Here is a 14,216-nt window from a genome sequence, read left to right as displayed (position 1 = left end):
CTAGCAGAGGTTGGTTCATGAGGTTTAACGTCGAAGTACAAGGTGAAGCAGCGAGTGCTGATGTACAAGCTACAGCAAGTTATCCAGAAGACCTAGCTAAGATCATTAATGAAGGTGGCTACACGAAACAACAGATTTTCAGTGTAGATGAAACAGCCTTATACTGGAGGAAGATGCCATCTAGGACTTCATAGCTAGAGAGAAGTCAGTGCCTGGCTCAAAGGTTCAAAGGACAGGCTGACTCTCTTGTTAGAGGCTAATGCAGCCGGTGACTTTAAGTTGAAGCCAATGCTCATTTACCATTCCAAAAATCCTAGGGTCCTTTCGAATTATGCTAAATCTACTCTGCCTCTGCTCTTTCAAATGGAACAACAAAGCCTGGACGACAGCACATCTGTTGACAAAGCCCACTGTTGAGACCTACTGCTCAGGAAAAAAGATTCCTTTCAAAACATTACTGCTCATTGACAGTGCACCTGGTCACCCAAGAGCTCTGATGGAGATGTATGTACAACGAGATTAATGTTGTTTTCATGCCGGCTAGCACAGCATCCACTCTGCAGCCCATGGATCAAGGAGTAATTTCCACATTCAAGTCTTATTATTTAAGAAATACATTTCATAAGGCTACAGCTGCCACAGATAATGATGCCTCTGATGGATCTGGGCAAAGGAAATTGAAAACCTTCTGGAAAAGATTCTAGATGCCATTAAGAACATTTGTGGTTCACAGGAGGAGGTCAAAATATCAACATTAACAGGAGTTTGGAAGTCGTTTCCAACCCTCATGGGTGACTTTGAGGGGTTCAAGACTTCAGTGTAGGAAGTAACTGCAGATGTGTTGGAAATAGCAAGAGAACTAGAAATAGAAGGGGAGCCTGAAGGTGAGACTGAACTGCCGCACTCTCGTGGTAAAATTTTCACGGATGAGGAGCTGCTTCATATGGATGAGCAAAGCAAGTGGCTTCTTGAGATGGAATCTACTCCTGGTGAAGACGCTGTGAAGATTTTGTTGAAATGGCAACAAAAGATTTAGAATATTACATAAACTTAGTTGCTAAGGCAGTGACAGGGTTTGAGAGGATTGACTCCAATTTTGAAAGAAGTTCTGTGGGTAAAATGCTATCAAAGAGCATTGCATGGGGCTTCCCTGGTGGCGCAGTGGTTAAGAGTCCGCCTGCCAATGCAGGGGACATGGGTTTGTGCCCCGGTCCGGGAAGATCCCACATGCCGCCGAGTGGCTGGGCCCGTGAGCCATGGCTGCTGAGCCTGCGCGTCCGGAGCCTGTGCTCCTCAACGGTTGAGGCCACAACAGTGAGAGGCCCGCGTACCGAAAAGAAAAAAAAAAAAAGAGCATTGCATGAGAGAAAAAAAAAAAAGAGTACTGCATGCTGCAGAGAAATCATTCATGAAAGGAAGAGTCAAAGATGCAGCAAACTGCACTGCTGCCTTGTCTTTAGAAACTGCCTCAGCCACCAGCCTTCAGCAACCACCACCCTGATCAGTCAGCAGCCATCAGCATCGAGGCGAGGCCCTCTATCAGCAAAAAGATTACAACTCGCTGAAGACTCAGATGACGGTTAGCACTTTTTGGCAATAAAGTATTTTTTAATTAAGGTATGTACATTGTTTTTTTAGACATAATGCTATTGCACACTTAATAGACTACAGTATAGCGTAAATATATCTTTCACATGTGCTGGGAAACCAAGACCTCCGTGTGACTCCCTTTCTTGCAATATTCCCATTATTGCAGTGTTCTGGAACCAAACCTGCAATATCTCCGAGGTATGCCTGTACTACCACTCTTCCCATTTTACCGTTGAGAAGCTGAGACACAAAATTTAAGTAACTTTCCCAAAATCAGACAGCTAGTAAGCAGTGAGACCAGAATTCAAAAGCAGACAGACTCATTTTGAAACCCAGACTTGCAACTACTCTATAGCATTTGGCCATTAGTAAGTCCCTTTAAATTGCAGGATTTGTCTCTCTGGTAAACTCCAGTGTTTTCTGATTTTTCTTTAAGGAGGAGAGAAACAACTCCATAACCACTAACCTATTTAGTCACTTCAGGGAAAATAACGAAAATCGCAGGAATCCATCACAGAAGAGAAAGAGCTCCTGTTTTCCTGAAACTAATTTTCACTTTATCCTTCCAGACGTCTTCATGACCCAGTTCTCCGCACTGCAGACTGCTCGATCTGTTCGAACAAGACGGTTGGCAGCAGCAGAGGAAAACATTGAAGTAGCTCGGGCAGCCCGCCTAGCCCAGATCTTCAAAGAGATCTGTGATGGCATAATCTCTTATAAAGGTGACCATATTTACCCCAAATTCCTTCTCCTTAGCTTTTTAAAAAATTATATCACTTACCTCACCTGAGATATCCAAGACCAAGAACACATGACAGTTTAGGGCTAGGAATTTAGGTGGTTTACTTAGTTCTTCCTTTGTCAGAGTATAGAATTATAGGACTGATTATTGTCTTCAGGAATTGTTGTCTCTAAATCCCTGGATCTTTAGGTTAATTTTCTGTATTTATTGGAATTTTATCATAGTTAAGTACTATATTTAGACATCACATTTTTTAGCTGTAGGATAGAAAGAAGTAGGTCTTTGTCTTGGATATAATTTTCCTGAATGAGGCAATGAATTAGCAATTTAAGAAAAAAGTATTATGAATGTATGACATCAGTGGTTCTTAACCTTTTTTGATTGACAGATATCTTTGAGAATAAAGTTGTAGACTCTTACCCCAGAAAAATATTATGTACATAATTCTGCATATATTTTGGAAGGTTCACAGGCCCTAACTTCTACATTAAGGAAAAGGATATAAACTTGCAAAAAAATTACTTTCGAAACATTTTCATGCAAACATATTTACCCCACTCCTTTCCTCTCCTAAGACACACCTCTTGGATTTGTATTGGGGGTGAGGGTGGAGAAGGAGAGAATTTTTAATTTTAGGTAGGTAGTTTGGTAATGTATGTGAGTTTTTCTGACCAGGAAATTTATAGATATTTAAAATGAGAGATTTTAACAAAGAATTGCAGCTTTTGCCATCAGCTTTTTTGTCTATTTTATTTTTTTATAATTGAGGTATAGTTAATTTACAATATTATATGTTACAGGTGTACAGTATAGTGATTCACAATTTTTAAGTTATAAATTTTTTGTTATCACAATTTTTATAGTTATTACAGAATATTGTCTATATCCTTGTGTTGTACAGTAATATATCCTTGTTGCTTATTTTATACATAATAGTTTGTACCTCTTAATCTGCCACCCCTATCTTGCCCCTCCCCAGTTCCCTCTCCCTACTGGTAACCACTAATTTGTTCTCCATATCTGTGAGTCTTTTTTGTTGTTGTTATAATCAGCCATCAACTTTTGCTTCCTTCCTTTCCCTAAATTCTGAGGAATTTGGTTTTCTTCCTCTACTATTTATCATCATGTTTTAGTGGGTTTTTTGCCATTTTGTTAACCTAAGGGTGGAAAGAACAAAGGGGAGACCAGCCTGTCCTAATATGTAAAGTTTTGTGACACCTACTCCCTTTACATTCCCTAAAGATCACACTCTGTATTCTCAACCAGCCCCATCTGATCTAGTGTGAAACTGCAGTAGATGTATCTATATGTCACTGCATTCCGGGCATGAAACAATAGGCTTTTTCTCTGTGTGTAGTGAGTTGTTAGAAAGTAAGATAGCAAATGAGAAGCAGCCCCACACCATGAATTCTATTTTCATAATACAGAGCAACTGTTGTAAGAAGATGGATTCCAGAAAATATTTAGAGTACTGAATTATTCATTATCTTGAACTTAATTGAATCCAAACCAACAGAGTAATATTAACTATGGGCAATTAATGAGAACTAGAAAACATTTTTTGGATGAGGTGATCTTTGATGTAATAAATTTTGTTGAGTAGGAATTTGCCCTAAGCACCCTAGCTACTTCAGTAAGTTCCCATCTCTCATTCTTCTTAGAAAGTTTTCATTACCCAACTAACACTGTTTTATATTTCAAGTATATACACTGTATCTTTCATATTCCAGGTAATCCTGAAAGCATCTTCTGATCTCTGCCTTTGACTGCCCACATTTCTGAAAAGTCCTTGCATTTTTCACTGGCCTCAAAAAAAAACTGAGATTTTTTTTTCCTAACTTTAAATTTTAGGGATTCTACTTTTTCAGTTAGGAGTTAATACTTGCCTCCCTTGTTTCTTACAGTCAGACCTTCTACTAAACCTTGCATTCTCTTGCAGATTCTTCCCGACAGTCACTGGCAGCACCACTTTTGAACCTACCCCCAAAGAAAAAGTAAGTTTACATATGTGGGAATCATTTGAGTTTTAGAAAAGTCCTAAGTGTACCAGATTGACACCCTGGCTTTATGTTCCAGGAATGCTGATTATTATGAGAAGATCTCTGATCCCCTAGATCTTTCCACCATAGAGAAGCAGATCCTCATTGGCTATTATAAGACAGTGGAGGCTTTTGATGCTGACATGCTCAAGGTGTTTCGGAATGCTGAGGTATTTTTCACTGACTTCAAACACAGATTAAGAAGTTTGTTCTGAAGAGATCTATTCTAGAAGTTTAAGATTTTTACACTCTTCTAGCAACCTTCATATTTCTGATTAAGAAAGACAACAATTTTTATCAAGTACCCTTAGGATAAGGGTTATAGTTTACTAAATATTGGAAATATAAGAAATGAAGGCAGTGATATGACAAGAATGGAAGGTTAAATCATACTCCCAAAACAATTTCTGTAAAAACCTAATTTAGTGCTGAAACTTTATGTTTATGTAATACAGACATTTTACTACATTTAAGTCATATCTGTATTCTCTTTACTAGAGACAATAAGTATATGTGAAATACACAGAAATATGGATAGGCAAATAAATATATCTTAAGGTTGGAATTGAGGGGTATTACACTAATAGGTTGCAGAATAGGTGAAGCTCATAGGAGAGAAGGTGGTCTTGAACTGATTTAAAGGAGAGGATGGGTATGTTGTGTAGAAGAGAGGATATCATTCAGTGATTTTGAAATACCTTGGAGAGGTGTTTGAAGGACAAAAGAGACTACTAGATGAAGGAGGAGTTGAGACTGAAGACAAGAAATGAGAGAAAAAAAGACAAGTGCGAGAAAAATTATAGCAATTGTGAATTTTAACATGCTTTCTCCTGAAACCTAGCTTTCAAATATAAACTTGTAGCTTTGTCCCTAGTATCTATAAGACAAAGGTAAATGGAGAGATTCTCCACGTTATGCTTGCAGTACTTAATCGTGTTCCATGGCCACTGTGTTTTTTGATCCTAATGGATAATAAGGTCTATGATAGGAGTCGAATAACAGAGCAACAGAGCAAATGGAAAAACTACCATGCAGATTCTAATTTTAATTCATTTTAGTTCAGTTTAAGTAGTTTTCAACTGTCTGGCCCCTATATTTGTTGGTATTAAAAATATGTTAACCAAATGGGAGGGTAAAGAAAATCCTGCTACCTCTTCAGGTATATTTTTAAGCCATATTGAGAAGACAAACATGATTTCTTTAATCTACTTTCTTCAGAAGTATTATGGACGTAAATCGCCGGTTGGAAGAGATGTTTGCCGCCTACGAAAGGCCTATTACAATGCCCGGCACGAGGCATCAGCCCAGATTGATGAGATTGTGGGAGAGACAGCAAGTGAGGCAGACAGCAGTGAGACCTCAGTCTCTGAGAAGGAGAACGGTCATGAGAAGGACGATGATGTTATCCGCTGTATCTGTGGCCTCTACAAGGACGAAGGCCTCATGATCCAGTGTGACAAGTGCATGGTGAGGGTCAGGAGGTGAAGCAGAAGCCTAGTCCTGATGAACATGGTGACTATATTCAAAGCAGCAGCCCCTGCCTCTTTTGGCGTGGCTTGATGGGCTTTTTATAAACTTTAACTTTGCCTTGGTTTCTGTTATCCCTTACTGTTCACCATATTGTCCTTCTCCTTTTTGATATCTCCCCCTTTCATTTTATCCTTCTCTTCTTTTTTCTACCTCCCGTTCTTTTTGCCCACTTTCCACTGCACACTTCTAATGTGATCTGGATCAAGAAGAATGATAATATTTAGGATAGTGCTTTACCTGAAAAACATTAGAGGTACTACACTCTATATAGCATTAATACAGATGGAATGCAATATATGGAGCTCCTGATGAAGGGGTCAAGGCCTGGATTCGAGCCCTAGTATCCCCATTTGATTCATCTGCACTCATTACCTTATGGAAAGTGGAGTTATGAGTAACACATAGGATTGTTGGGAGGATATAATTAGATAAGGATAAGTCAAAACATAACAACTATAAAGCCTTTCACAGTGTCCATATTGTTGATATATATTACTTTGTAAGTAATAGCTTGGTACTGTATTCATTCATCCTCCTGTTCTCTATCCATCTCCTTATTTTGTTTGCCCAGATCTATGTATTATGAACCAATCTGTATACTTATGTTCAGATTAGTCCTCATTCTTTTTTCCCCCTACTTTACCATTATCTCTAATTTTTCACTTACCTCCTTAACATCCTTAGTTCCTATTTTACTTTACCCTGTCCTACCGCTTTTTTTTTTTTTTTTTGCCACAGCTTGCGGTATCTTAGTTCCCTGACCGGCGATTGAACCCAGGCCCTGGCAATGAAAGTGCCGAGTCCTAACCACTGATCCGCCAGGGAACTCCCGCACATTTTTTTATTCTTAGCCCCCAGGACTTCTCTCAGTAAGTCTGACCCCCTACATACACACACACTTTTTTTTTCTACAGGTGTGGCAGCACTGTGACTGCATGGGAGTGAACTCAGATGTGGAGCACTACCTTTGTGAGCAGTGTGACCCGAGGCCCGTGGATAGAGTAAGTTGCCCTCTGATAACACTCTAATCTAAAAGTAGGAGATGTGGCACATGGTATTTTATCTGCCCTTCTCCTAATGCACTGAATTTCCTTTGATAAGTTGTTCAACCTCTCTAGGCCTCAGTTTCTTACACTTTACATTGAGGGTAATAATTCTGCCCTTCCCTTTCCCTTTTTATTGAGACCAAAGGGAGAATACTTAGAAATCTACAGAAGGAATGGTACTATATAAAACCATGGTTTTTATAAACACTACTATCCATGACAGAAGTAACTTATAAAGTTTAGAACTTGTGTACTCTAAATATCACCTATGTTAAGCAGTGTTTAAGTGACAAGAGCACTGGACTTGGAGTCAACAAAGGTTAGTCTTAGGCCCATGTTTTAGGAGAGCTGGTAGGTCGGGTATCTTGCTCAAGTTATTAAATGGGTTTTTGTCTTGGCTCTGCCATATTTATATGTGTGATCTTCTATAAAAGGAGGTATTTAGGCAGTATTTCTTTTTTTTTTTTTAATTTACTTATTTTATTTATTTATTTTTGGCTGCGTTGGGTCTTCATTGCTGCGCGCGGGCTTTCTCTAGTTGCGGCGAGCAGGGGCTTCTATTCCTTGCGTTGCATGGGCTTCTTATTGCAGTGGCTTCTCTTGTTGCGGAGCACGGGCTCTAGGCGCACGGGCTTCAGTAGTTGGGCTCACAGGTTCTACAGCGCAGGCTCAGTAGTTGTGGCGCACGGGCTTAGTTGCTCCATGGCATGTGGGATCTTCCCAAACCAGGGCTTGAACCCGTGTCCCCTGCATTGGCAAGCGGATTCTTTTTTTTTTTTTTTTTTTTTTTTTTTGAGAAGATGTTGGGGGTAGGAGTTTATTAACTTATTTATTTATTTTTTGCTGTGTTGGGTCTTCGTTTCTGTGCGAGGGCTTTCTCTAGTTGTGGCAAGCGGGGGCCACTCTTCATCGCGGTGCGTGGGCCTCTCACTATCGCGGCCTCTCTTGTTGCGGAGCACAGGCTCCAGACGTGCAGGCTCAGTAGTTGTGGCTCACGGGCCTGATTGCTCCGCGGCATCCTCCCAGACCAGGGTGGATCCTCTCAGATCCTCCGTGAGATCCTCCCAGACCAGGGCTCGAACCCGTGTCCCCTGCATTAGCAGGCAGATTCTCAACCACTGCGCCACCAGGGAAGCCCAAGCAGTATTTCTTAACAATGGTGCTGTTGTCAATTTGAGTGGACAGTTCTTCAGTGTTGTGAGGGATACATTGCAGAATTGTTTGCTTTCTTAGCCCTTGGGCACTAAATGCTAGTAGCCTCCTCCAGTCATTGTGACTAAGTCCCCCTTCACACATTTTCAGATGCCCTTTAGATGGCACAAAGCAGCCACACAATTAGTGCTTCATAGAGTACAGTTTGGGATACTTAGCCTGTCAGGTTTGTCCTCTATGTTCACTTTTTCAAGTTTAACAACTCTAGTTGCTGTCATCTTTTTTTAATATCTGTGCTGTATTGAAACGACTAAACAGTAGGTCTTAATTGGTTGGGAATTCTCGGTTTTAGTTCTTTTTCTATTGAATAGAGAGGCTGGATACAATAGTCCCAGCCCTTATCCATCGGCTTTCTGCTCTTACCAGGAGGTACCCATGATCCCTCGGCCCCACTATGCCCAACCTGGCTGTGTCTACTTCATCTGTTTGCTCCGAGATGACTTGCTGCTTCGCCAAGGTATGTACACACAAGCTGACTCTACTTGCCAAAGCTGACCATTCTGAACAGTAGGGGGTATCTGCTGTCTGCATAATAGTGATTGTCACCATATGACCTTTAGCAGCAATAGAATATACCTTTTTTATATCCTCAAGTCCTTAGGCTTACATACATTTACCTCCACCAAATAAAACTAAATTAGAGAGACCAGGGTGTTATAAAGCTAATTTTAATACTGGGAAAGACATATAGGATTCCAAGAGGTGGAGGACTTCCCTCATGTCATTCTCATAGTCTAGAATTGATTGTCATCACCATTAGACTGCTGGTGTAGTTATGTATTTATTGTTTCAGATTTTATTGTTTTAGATTTTAAGTTCTTTCTATGTAGACCTTGGTCAGACTAAGGGATACCTAACAGAATTTATACAGGAATCATTTTAACCTTCTCCTCTGTTCTGTGCCTCTGTGTCTTAACCTTCTCCTGTGCCTTCCTAGGTGACTGTGTATATCTGATGAGGGATAGTCGGCGCACCCCTGATGGCCACCCAGTCCGTCAGTCCTATCGACTATTGTCTCACATTAACCGAGATAAACTTGACATATTCCGCATTGAGAAGCTTTGGAAGAATGAAAAGTATGTGTTGAGGTCCTATCTCTACTCTTTCAGCTGTACCCTACCAGCACAGAGCTGAATATTCACTAGCATCATGCTACTTAACTAAACCTCTCCCTTTTCTTTTTTTCTTTTTTTCTTTTTTTAGAGAGGAACGGTTTGCCTTTGGTCACCATTATTTTCGTCCCCATGAAACCCACCACTCTCCATCCCGTCGGTTCTATCACAATGAACTATTTCGGGTGCCACTTTATGAGATCATTCCCTTGGAGGCTGTAGTGGGGACCTGCTGTGTATTGGATCTGTATACATATTGTAAAGGTAAGTGATGTGGACTACTTAAAAAATGACCTCCTGTCTGCTATTCATTGATCTACAACTGCCCACTCTGTTCATGTAGTCTCTCTCTGATAAAAGGTTATCCAAGGTTAGCTATGAAGCTTCAGAGAGCTATATAATATTCTTTCTTTTACCTAGTGCTTGTTACTTAATAAATGTTAATTCTCTTTTTGTTAATTTATTTTTTTTCATAGTATGTAATTAGCACTCTATTAGTACTTGTGGGAAGATAAGTTACTTCACCCCCCCATTCCAAAATCCTTACGGCCATCATCAACTCTACATTAAACAAACAAACAAAAAAAACCCACAATAGTTTCATAAGGTTTGTGGTTAACAGTGGAATCAGACAATCTAATTTCAAATTCCAGCTCTACCACTTTTTACCCATGTGCCCTTGGGAAAGTTACTCAGCCTACTGAAAATAGGGATTAGTATCTATTTTAGAGAGTTTTGTAAGGATTAAATGAAATAATCTACAAAAGCACTAATCACAGTTTATGGCTCACAGTAAAACTCAGTATGTTAGATATCATCATAAGTAAGTTCAGTTGCCTAGCTCTTTCTCTTAGTATCACAGCAAAATAGTCCAGGAGAATATATATTCCATGCAAAAACTAACTGCTTGAAGCCCCATGATGACTCCTCAGTCCCACACTTTATAAAGTGTTCATTACCAAATGTGCTTCCCTCATTTATACAGTTATTCTTTTCTGATAACTTCCCCAAAATGTGCTGTTTTTCCTTCGAAATGTTCTCTCAAAAATTCCTGCAGCACTCAGTGTACATTTCTAGTTTCTTTCCATCTTATAGAATGCCCTTCAACTCTTAGATTCCCTTTCCCCTTTCTTTGACACTAATGTCTCCTTTCTTCTGAAGTCACCAAATGCTTAGTTGTTCCCCCTCTCAAAACAGCTACCATGTTTCCCTCTTAGGGGTCTCACTGCTCTCCCAGTGGTATGTGAGGGGCAGCTCAGGGTGAGGGAAGGGGAAGTAGGGAGGGTTCTTTAACAGTGTTTGGACTCATAGGGAGACCCAAAGGAGTGAAGGAGCAAGATGTGTACATCTGTGATTATCGGCTTGACAAGTCAGCACACCTGTTTTACAAGATCCACCGGAACCGCTATCCCGTCTGCACCAAACCCTATGCCTTTGATCACTTCCCCAAGAAGCTCACTCCTAAAAGAGATTTTTCAGTAAGTCCCGTTCCTCTCTTCACTGTACGTGTCAGGACAATCTAGTTCATGCATGGAATTCACAGAGTGAGAATTTTCAAGTGGCTCTCTGCTTCTTCATCCTGTTGCCATCCCAAACTGGAAAACTCCCTCTCTATTTGGTATGTTTGAGCAGCAAAAATGCATTTATTCTGCATTTCCTGGCATGGGCTGTGCCTCAGGGAATTGTTGTTATACTTCAGTTAGGTTTTCCTCTTTTTTCTCTCTCACCTCTTTACAGTCTTTGCCCTTGAGCCCCATAGCATAGTTTTTTGTTATGTTTTTCACACCCATAATACTGAGAAACAAAAAGAATATCAGTAACATTGAGAAACCTTTGGTGAAAATAATTCAGTGCTTTTTCTTTTTTACTGGATTTAAAATATAAGACATTATCATTATATAAAATTTGAAAAGTACAGAAGCATTAAGAAGAAAAAATTGTTTATTATCTTACTACACAGAAAATAACCACTGTTAACATTTTCATTTTCAGCCCTTTTCCTATGTGTTATTTTTTCTTTCAAGTTGTGAACATATTCCTTCAGTTATATTGTGCCATTTGTCATCATTTCATAAAGGTTTTGGTTATCCATGTATTTGCTATAATGAAACCCTGGACTAAATTCCTCATCCATGAGTCTTTTTTCAGTGGGCTTGTCGGAATTCAGAGCTGTCATCCTGGAATGCTTAGAAATAGTCTAACCAGAAAGCAAACCTTTATGTTCCTATTTTTCCTAGTATTATTTTTGGATTTCTCTAAATCATATTTATTTTATATTCCTTCTGCCTACCAGCAAGCCCTGCCTCTCATCTAGAATTCTTTGATCTTGCTTACTCAGTCAGCAGCTCACTGATCAGCTTTGAAACCCCAACCTTAACTTCTTAAAAGCTGGGATGGGACAAAAAGAATTTTGAGCCTATCCCTTCTACTATCATTCTAGGCTTACAAAATGCTAAAAACCACTGTGGCCTACAGATTATTAGGACTAAACTTCTGACCTTAACACAGTCACCCAACTTAATAAAGGTTTTAGCCCAATAGCCCAGTTATTTTCTTTCTTTATCTCCTTACCTCCCCACCTCCCCACCTCCCCACCTCCCAACCTCCCTTATCCTGAGTTTGCCCCAGATCATCTGTATCAGCTTTGCCAGCTTCTGCAGTACACTTACCACTTCCATTTCTTCTCTGCAGCCTCATTATGTCCCAGACAACTACAAGAGGAACGGAGGGCGGTGAGTCCCATGGGGGATGTAAGGAGCCTAAGGGATTAACCAATAACTTGAATGGAGCAAGAGAACGACCACCTACCCACTCAGCCCCACACCTAGGATTGGGGAGTCTCTGACAAAGTAGCCCAATACAGTGCCAACAGTAATATAGAAGAACTAGACTTCAGTAGGTGTGGTCTCGTTATGGAGCCTTAGTTGGGGCAGGGAGGGAGATTTGTAAGATTAGAGATAGAGAAGGGGAAGGATTTGGAACAGAACTCCAGACAGATTTGGAAAAGTCCTTTTTAGGTTTCTGCAAGCTTTCCCTGTTACCCCAAGGTGTATCAGCTCTTAGGACTTCTGTCAAGGAACAGAAGTAGCTAGAAGTGCACGGTTTTAACTGAGCAGTTTGGGCTCATAGTTTTTATGTGTGCTATTTTGTACACAAGAGGTGTATTCTTAGAGAAAGCACCGAAGGCTTTTCTTCAGTTTCCTTTTCTTTTGAATGGTAGCGTAACAATCACTTTACCTACATCAATAGCTTACCATAAGGAAATCAACTATATTTCAATATTAGAAAAAGAAAATACCAGACAACAGATGTGAGAAGAAATTTAGGAAAAGTAAAAACTCTATTTAAATGCTCATTTTAGTTGGACTATTGGTATCACAAGGTTGTGCCATACTTCTGTGTACTCATGAAGCAATCAGAACTAGCTATGCATTTTACCAGCTCTGGTCTATTTTGTGGATTCCTGAAGGAAAGAAGAAAAATTGAATTTTGTAAACAGAAATTAAATTTCAGAGAAAGGTAGTGGTTTTTTTTTCAAAAAATAATAAAGTGAAGACCATAGCCAAGTTTCTTACCTCTTGAGCCAAGGCTCTAACAGCTAGACTGCAGGATCTCAAGCCATCTCGAGATCTTTTCCCTTCATTCCCCTTCCATCCCCAAGTGCACTCCTTAGCCTTCCTCTCTAAATTCACATATCTTTCTGGCAGATCATCCTGGAAGTCTGAGCGCTCAAAGCCACCCCTAAAAGACCTGGGCCAGGAGGATGATGCTCTGCCCTTGATTGAAGAGGTTCTGGCCAGTCAGGAGCAAGCAGCCAATGAGATGCCCAGCCTGGAGGAGCCAGAACGGGAGGGGGCCACTGCTGAAGTCAGTGAGGGTGAAAAAAAAACAGAGGAAAGTAGGCAAGAACCTCAAGCAGCTTGTACCCCTGAAGAACGACGGCATAGTCAACGGGAACGACTCAACCAGATCTTGCTCAACCTCCTTGAAAAAATCCCTGGGAAAAATGGTAAGGAGCAACAGGCTCATCTCTAGGGTTTAAGATAAATGGGAAATCAGCAGAGAGGGAATGAAAAAGAGCAACTTCTAATTACTTGCTTAGAATGGAAAATATTCTTTAAAAATGGTACAGTTCTGGGACTTCCCTGGTGGTCCAGTGGGTAAGCCTCCGTGCTCCCAATACAGGGGGCGTTGGTTCAGTCCCTGGTTGGGGAACTAGATCCCACATGGATGCCACAACTAAGACCCGGCACAGCCAAAATAAATAAATTAAAAAACAAAACAGTTCTTGGGAATTCCCTGACGGTCTAGTGGTTAGGGCTCAGCGCTTCCACTGCAGGGTGCCTGGGTTCGATCCCTGGTCAGGGAACTAAAAGCCCACATGCCGCGCAGCGTGGCCAAAAAAATGATACAGTTCTTTCATGGACCCGTGTTTAGTTATATCTTGGGAATGAAACTGGGAGGTGAGAGGATCTCCTCCCTGGAGAACAGCTTATTTCATTTGGGGCTGGAGGAAGGCCTAAATTGCTTATAGGTCAGAAACGGAACCATTGAATTCCTGTGATCTCCTGAGAGCTCAAATCTGGAATAAGGAGTGGGAGGGTAGTATTTGATGAGCCTCCTTGGTTCTGTTTTCAGCCATCGATGTGACCTACTTGCTGGAGGAAGGATCAGGCAGGAAACTTCGAAGGCGTACTTTGTTTATCCCAGAAAACAGCTTTCGGAAGTGAACCTCAAAGAATGAGAACCTCAAGCATCTGGGATCCAGTGGAGCTAACAGTCCTGCCTCCTGTTCTCTGAGTGTAGACAGGGGTGGGAAGGGTCCGTCCAGCAAGGGGAATGGGGCCATGTCATTGACATTAGGTACTTAGTAAACCTTGGAGCCTAGTGGAGAGGAAGAGGAAGGGGATCTGTCTAAACAGTTCAGTTTAACTTGTTTTCCTCT

At 40.7% G+C, this 14,216-nt stretch overlaps 1 protein-coding gene across 2 annotated transcripts in view; it reads left to right on the top strand.

The window, feature by feature from the left end:
- The window catches only part of ASH1L (ASH1 like histone lysine methyltransferase), a gene marked incomplete at both ends in the record, with an annotated part of 186,232 nt that extends 172,231 nt beyond the window's left edge, over positions 1-14,001 (top strand). For both annotated transcript variants that reach the window (XM_079698474.1, XM_079698473.1), the window contains 12 exons: positions 2,160-2,312; positions 4,272-4,326; positions 4,409-4,541; positions 5,590-5,838; positions 6,816-6,902; positions 8,526-8,616; positions 9,097-9,235; positions 9,363-9,535; positions 10,583-10,749; positions 11,963-12,003; positions 12,979-13,280; positions 13,910-14,001. In XM_079698474.1, coding sequence (XP_079554600.1) covers positions 2,160-2,312; positions 4,272-4,326; positions 4,409-4,541; positions 5,590-5,838; positions 6,816-6,902; positions 8,526-8,616; positions 9,097-9,235; positions 9,363-9,535; positions 10,583-10,749; positions 11,963-12,003; positions 12,979-13,280; positions 13,910-14,001 — 1,682 coding nt within the window. The remainder of the gene's footprint in view (positions 1-2,159; positions 2,313-4,271; positions 4,327-4,408; positions 4,542-5,589; positions 5,839-6,815; positions 6,903-8,525; positions 8,617-9,096; positions 9,236-9,362; positions 9,536-10,582; positions 10,750-11,962; positions 12,004-12,978; positions 13,281-13,909) is intronic.
- Between the last annotated feature and the right edge of the window lie 215 nt (positions 14,002-14,216).

This window comes from Hyperoodon ampullatus (assembly GCF_949752795.1).
Source record: "Hyperoodon ampullatus genome assembly, chromosome: 2".
NCBI lineage: Eukaryota > Metazoa > Chordata > Mammalia > Artiodactyla > Ziphiidae > Hyperoodon > Hyperoodon ampullatus.
Note: the sequence above shows the minus strand (reverse complement) of the source record. Positions and strands in the feature narration are given on the sequence as shown.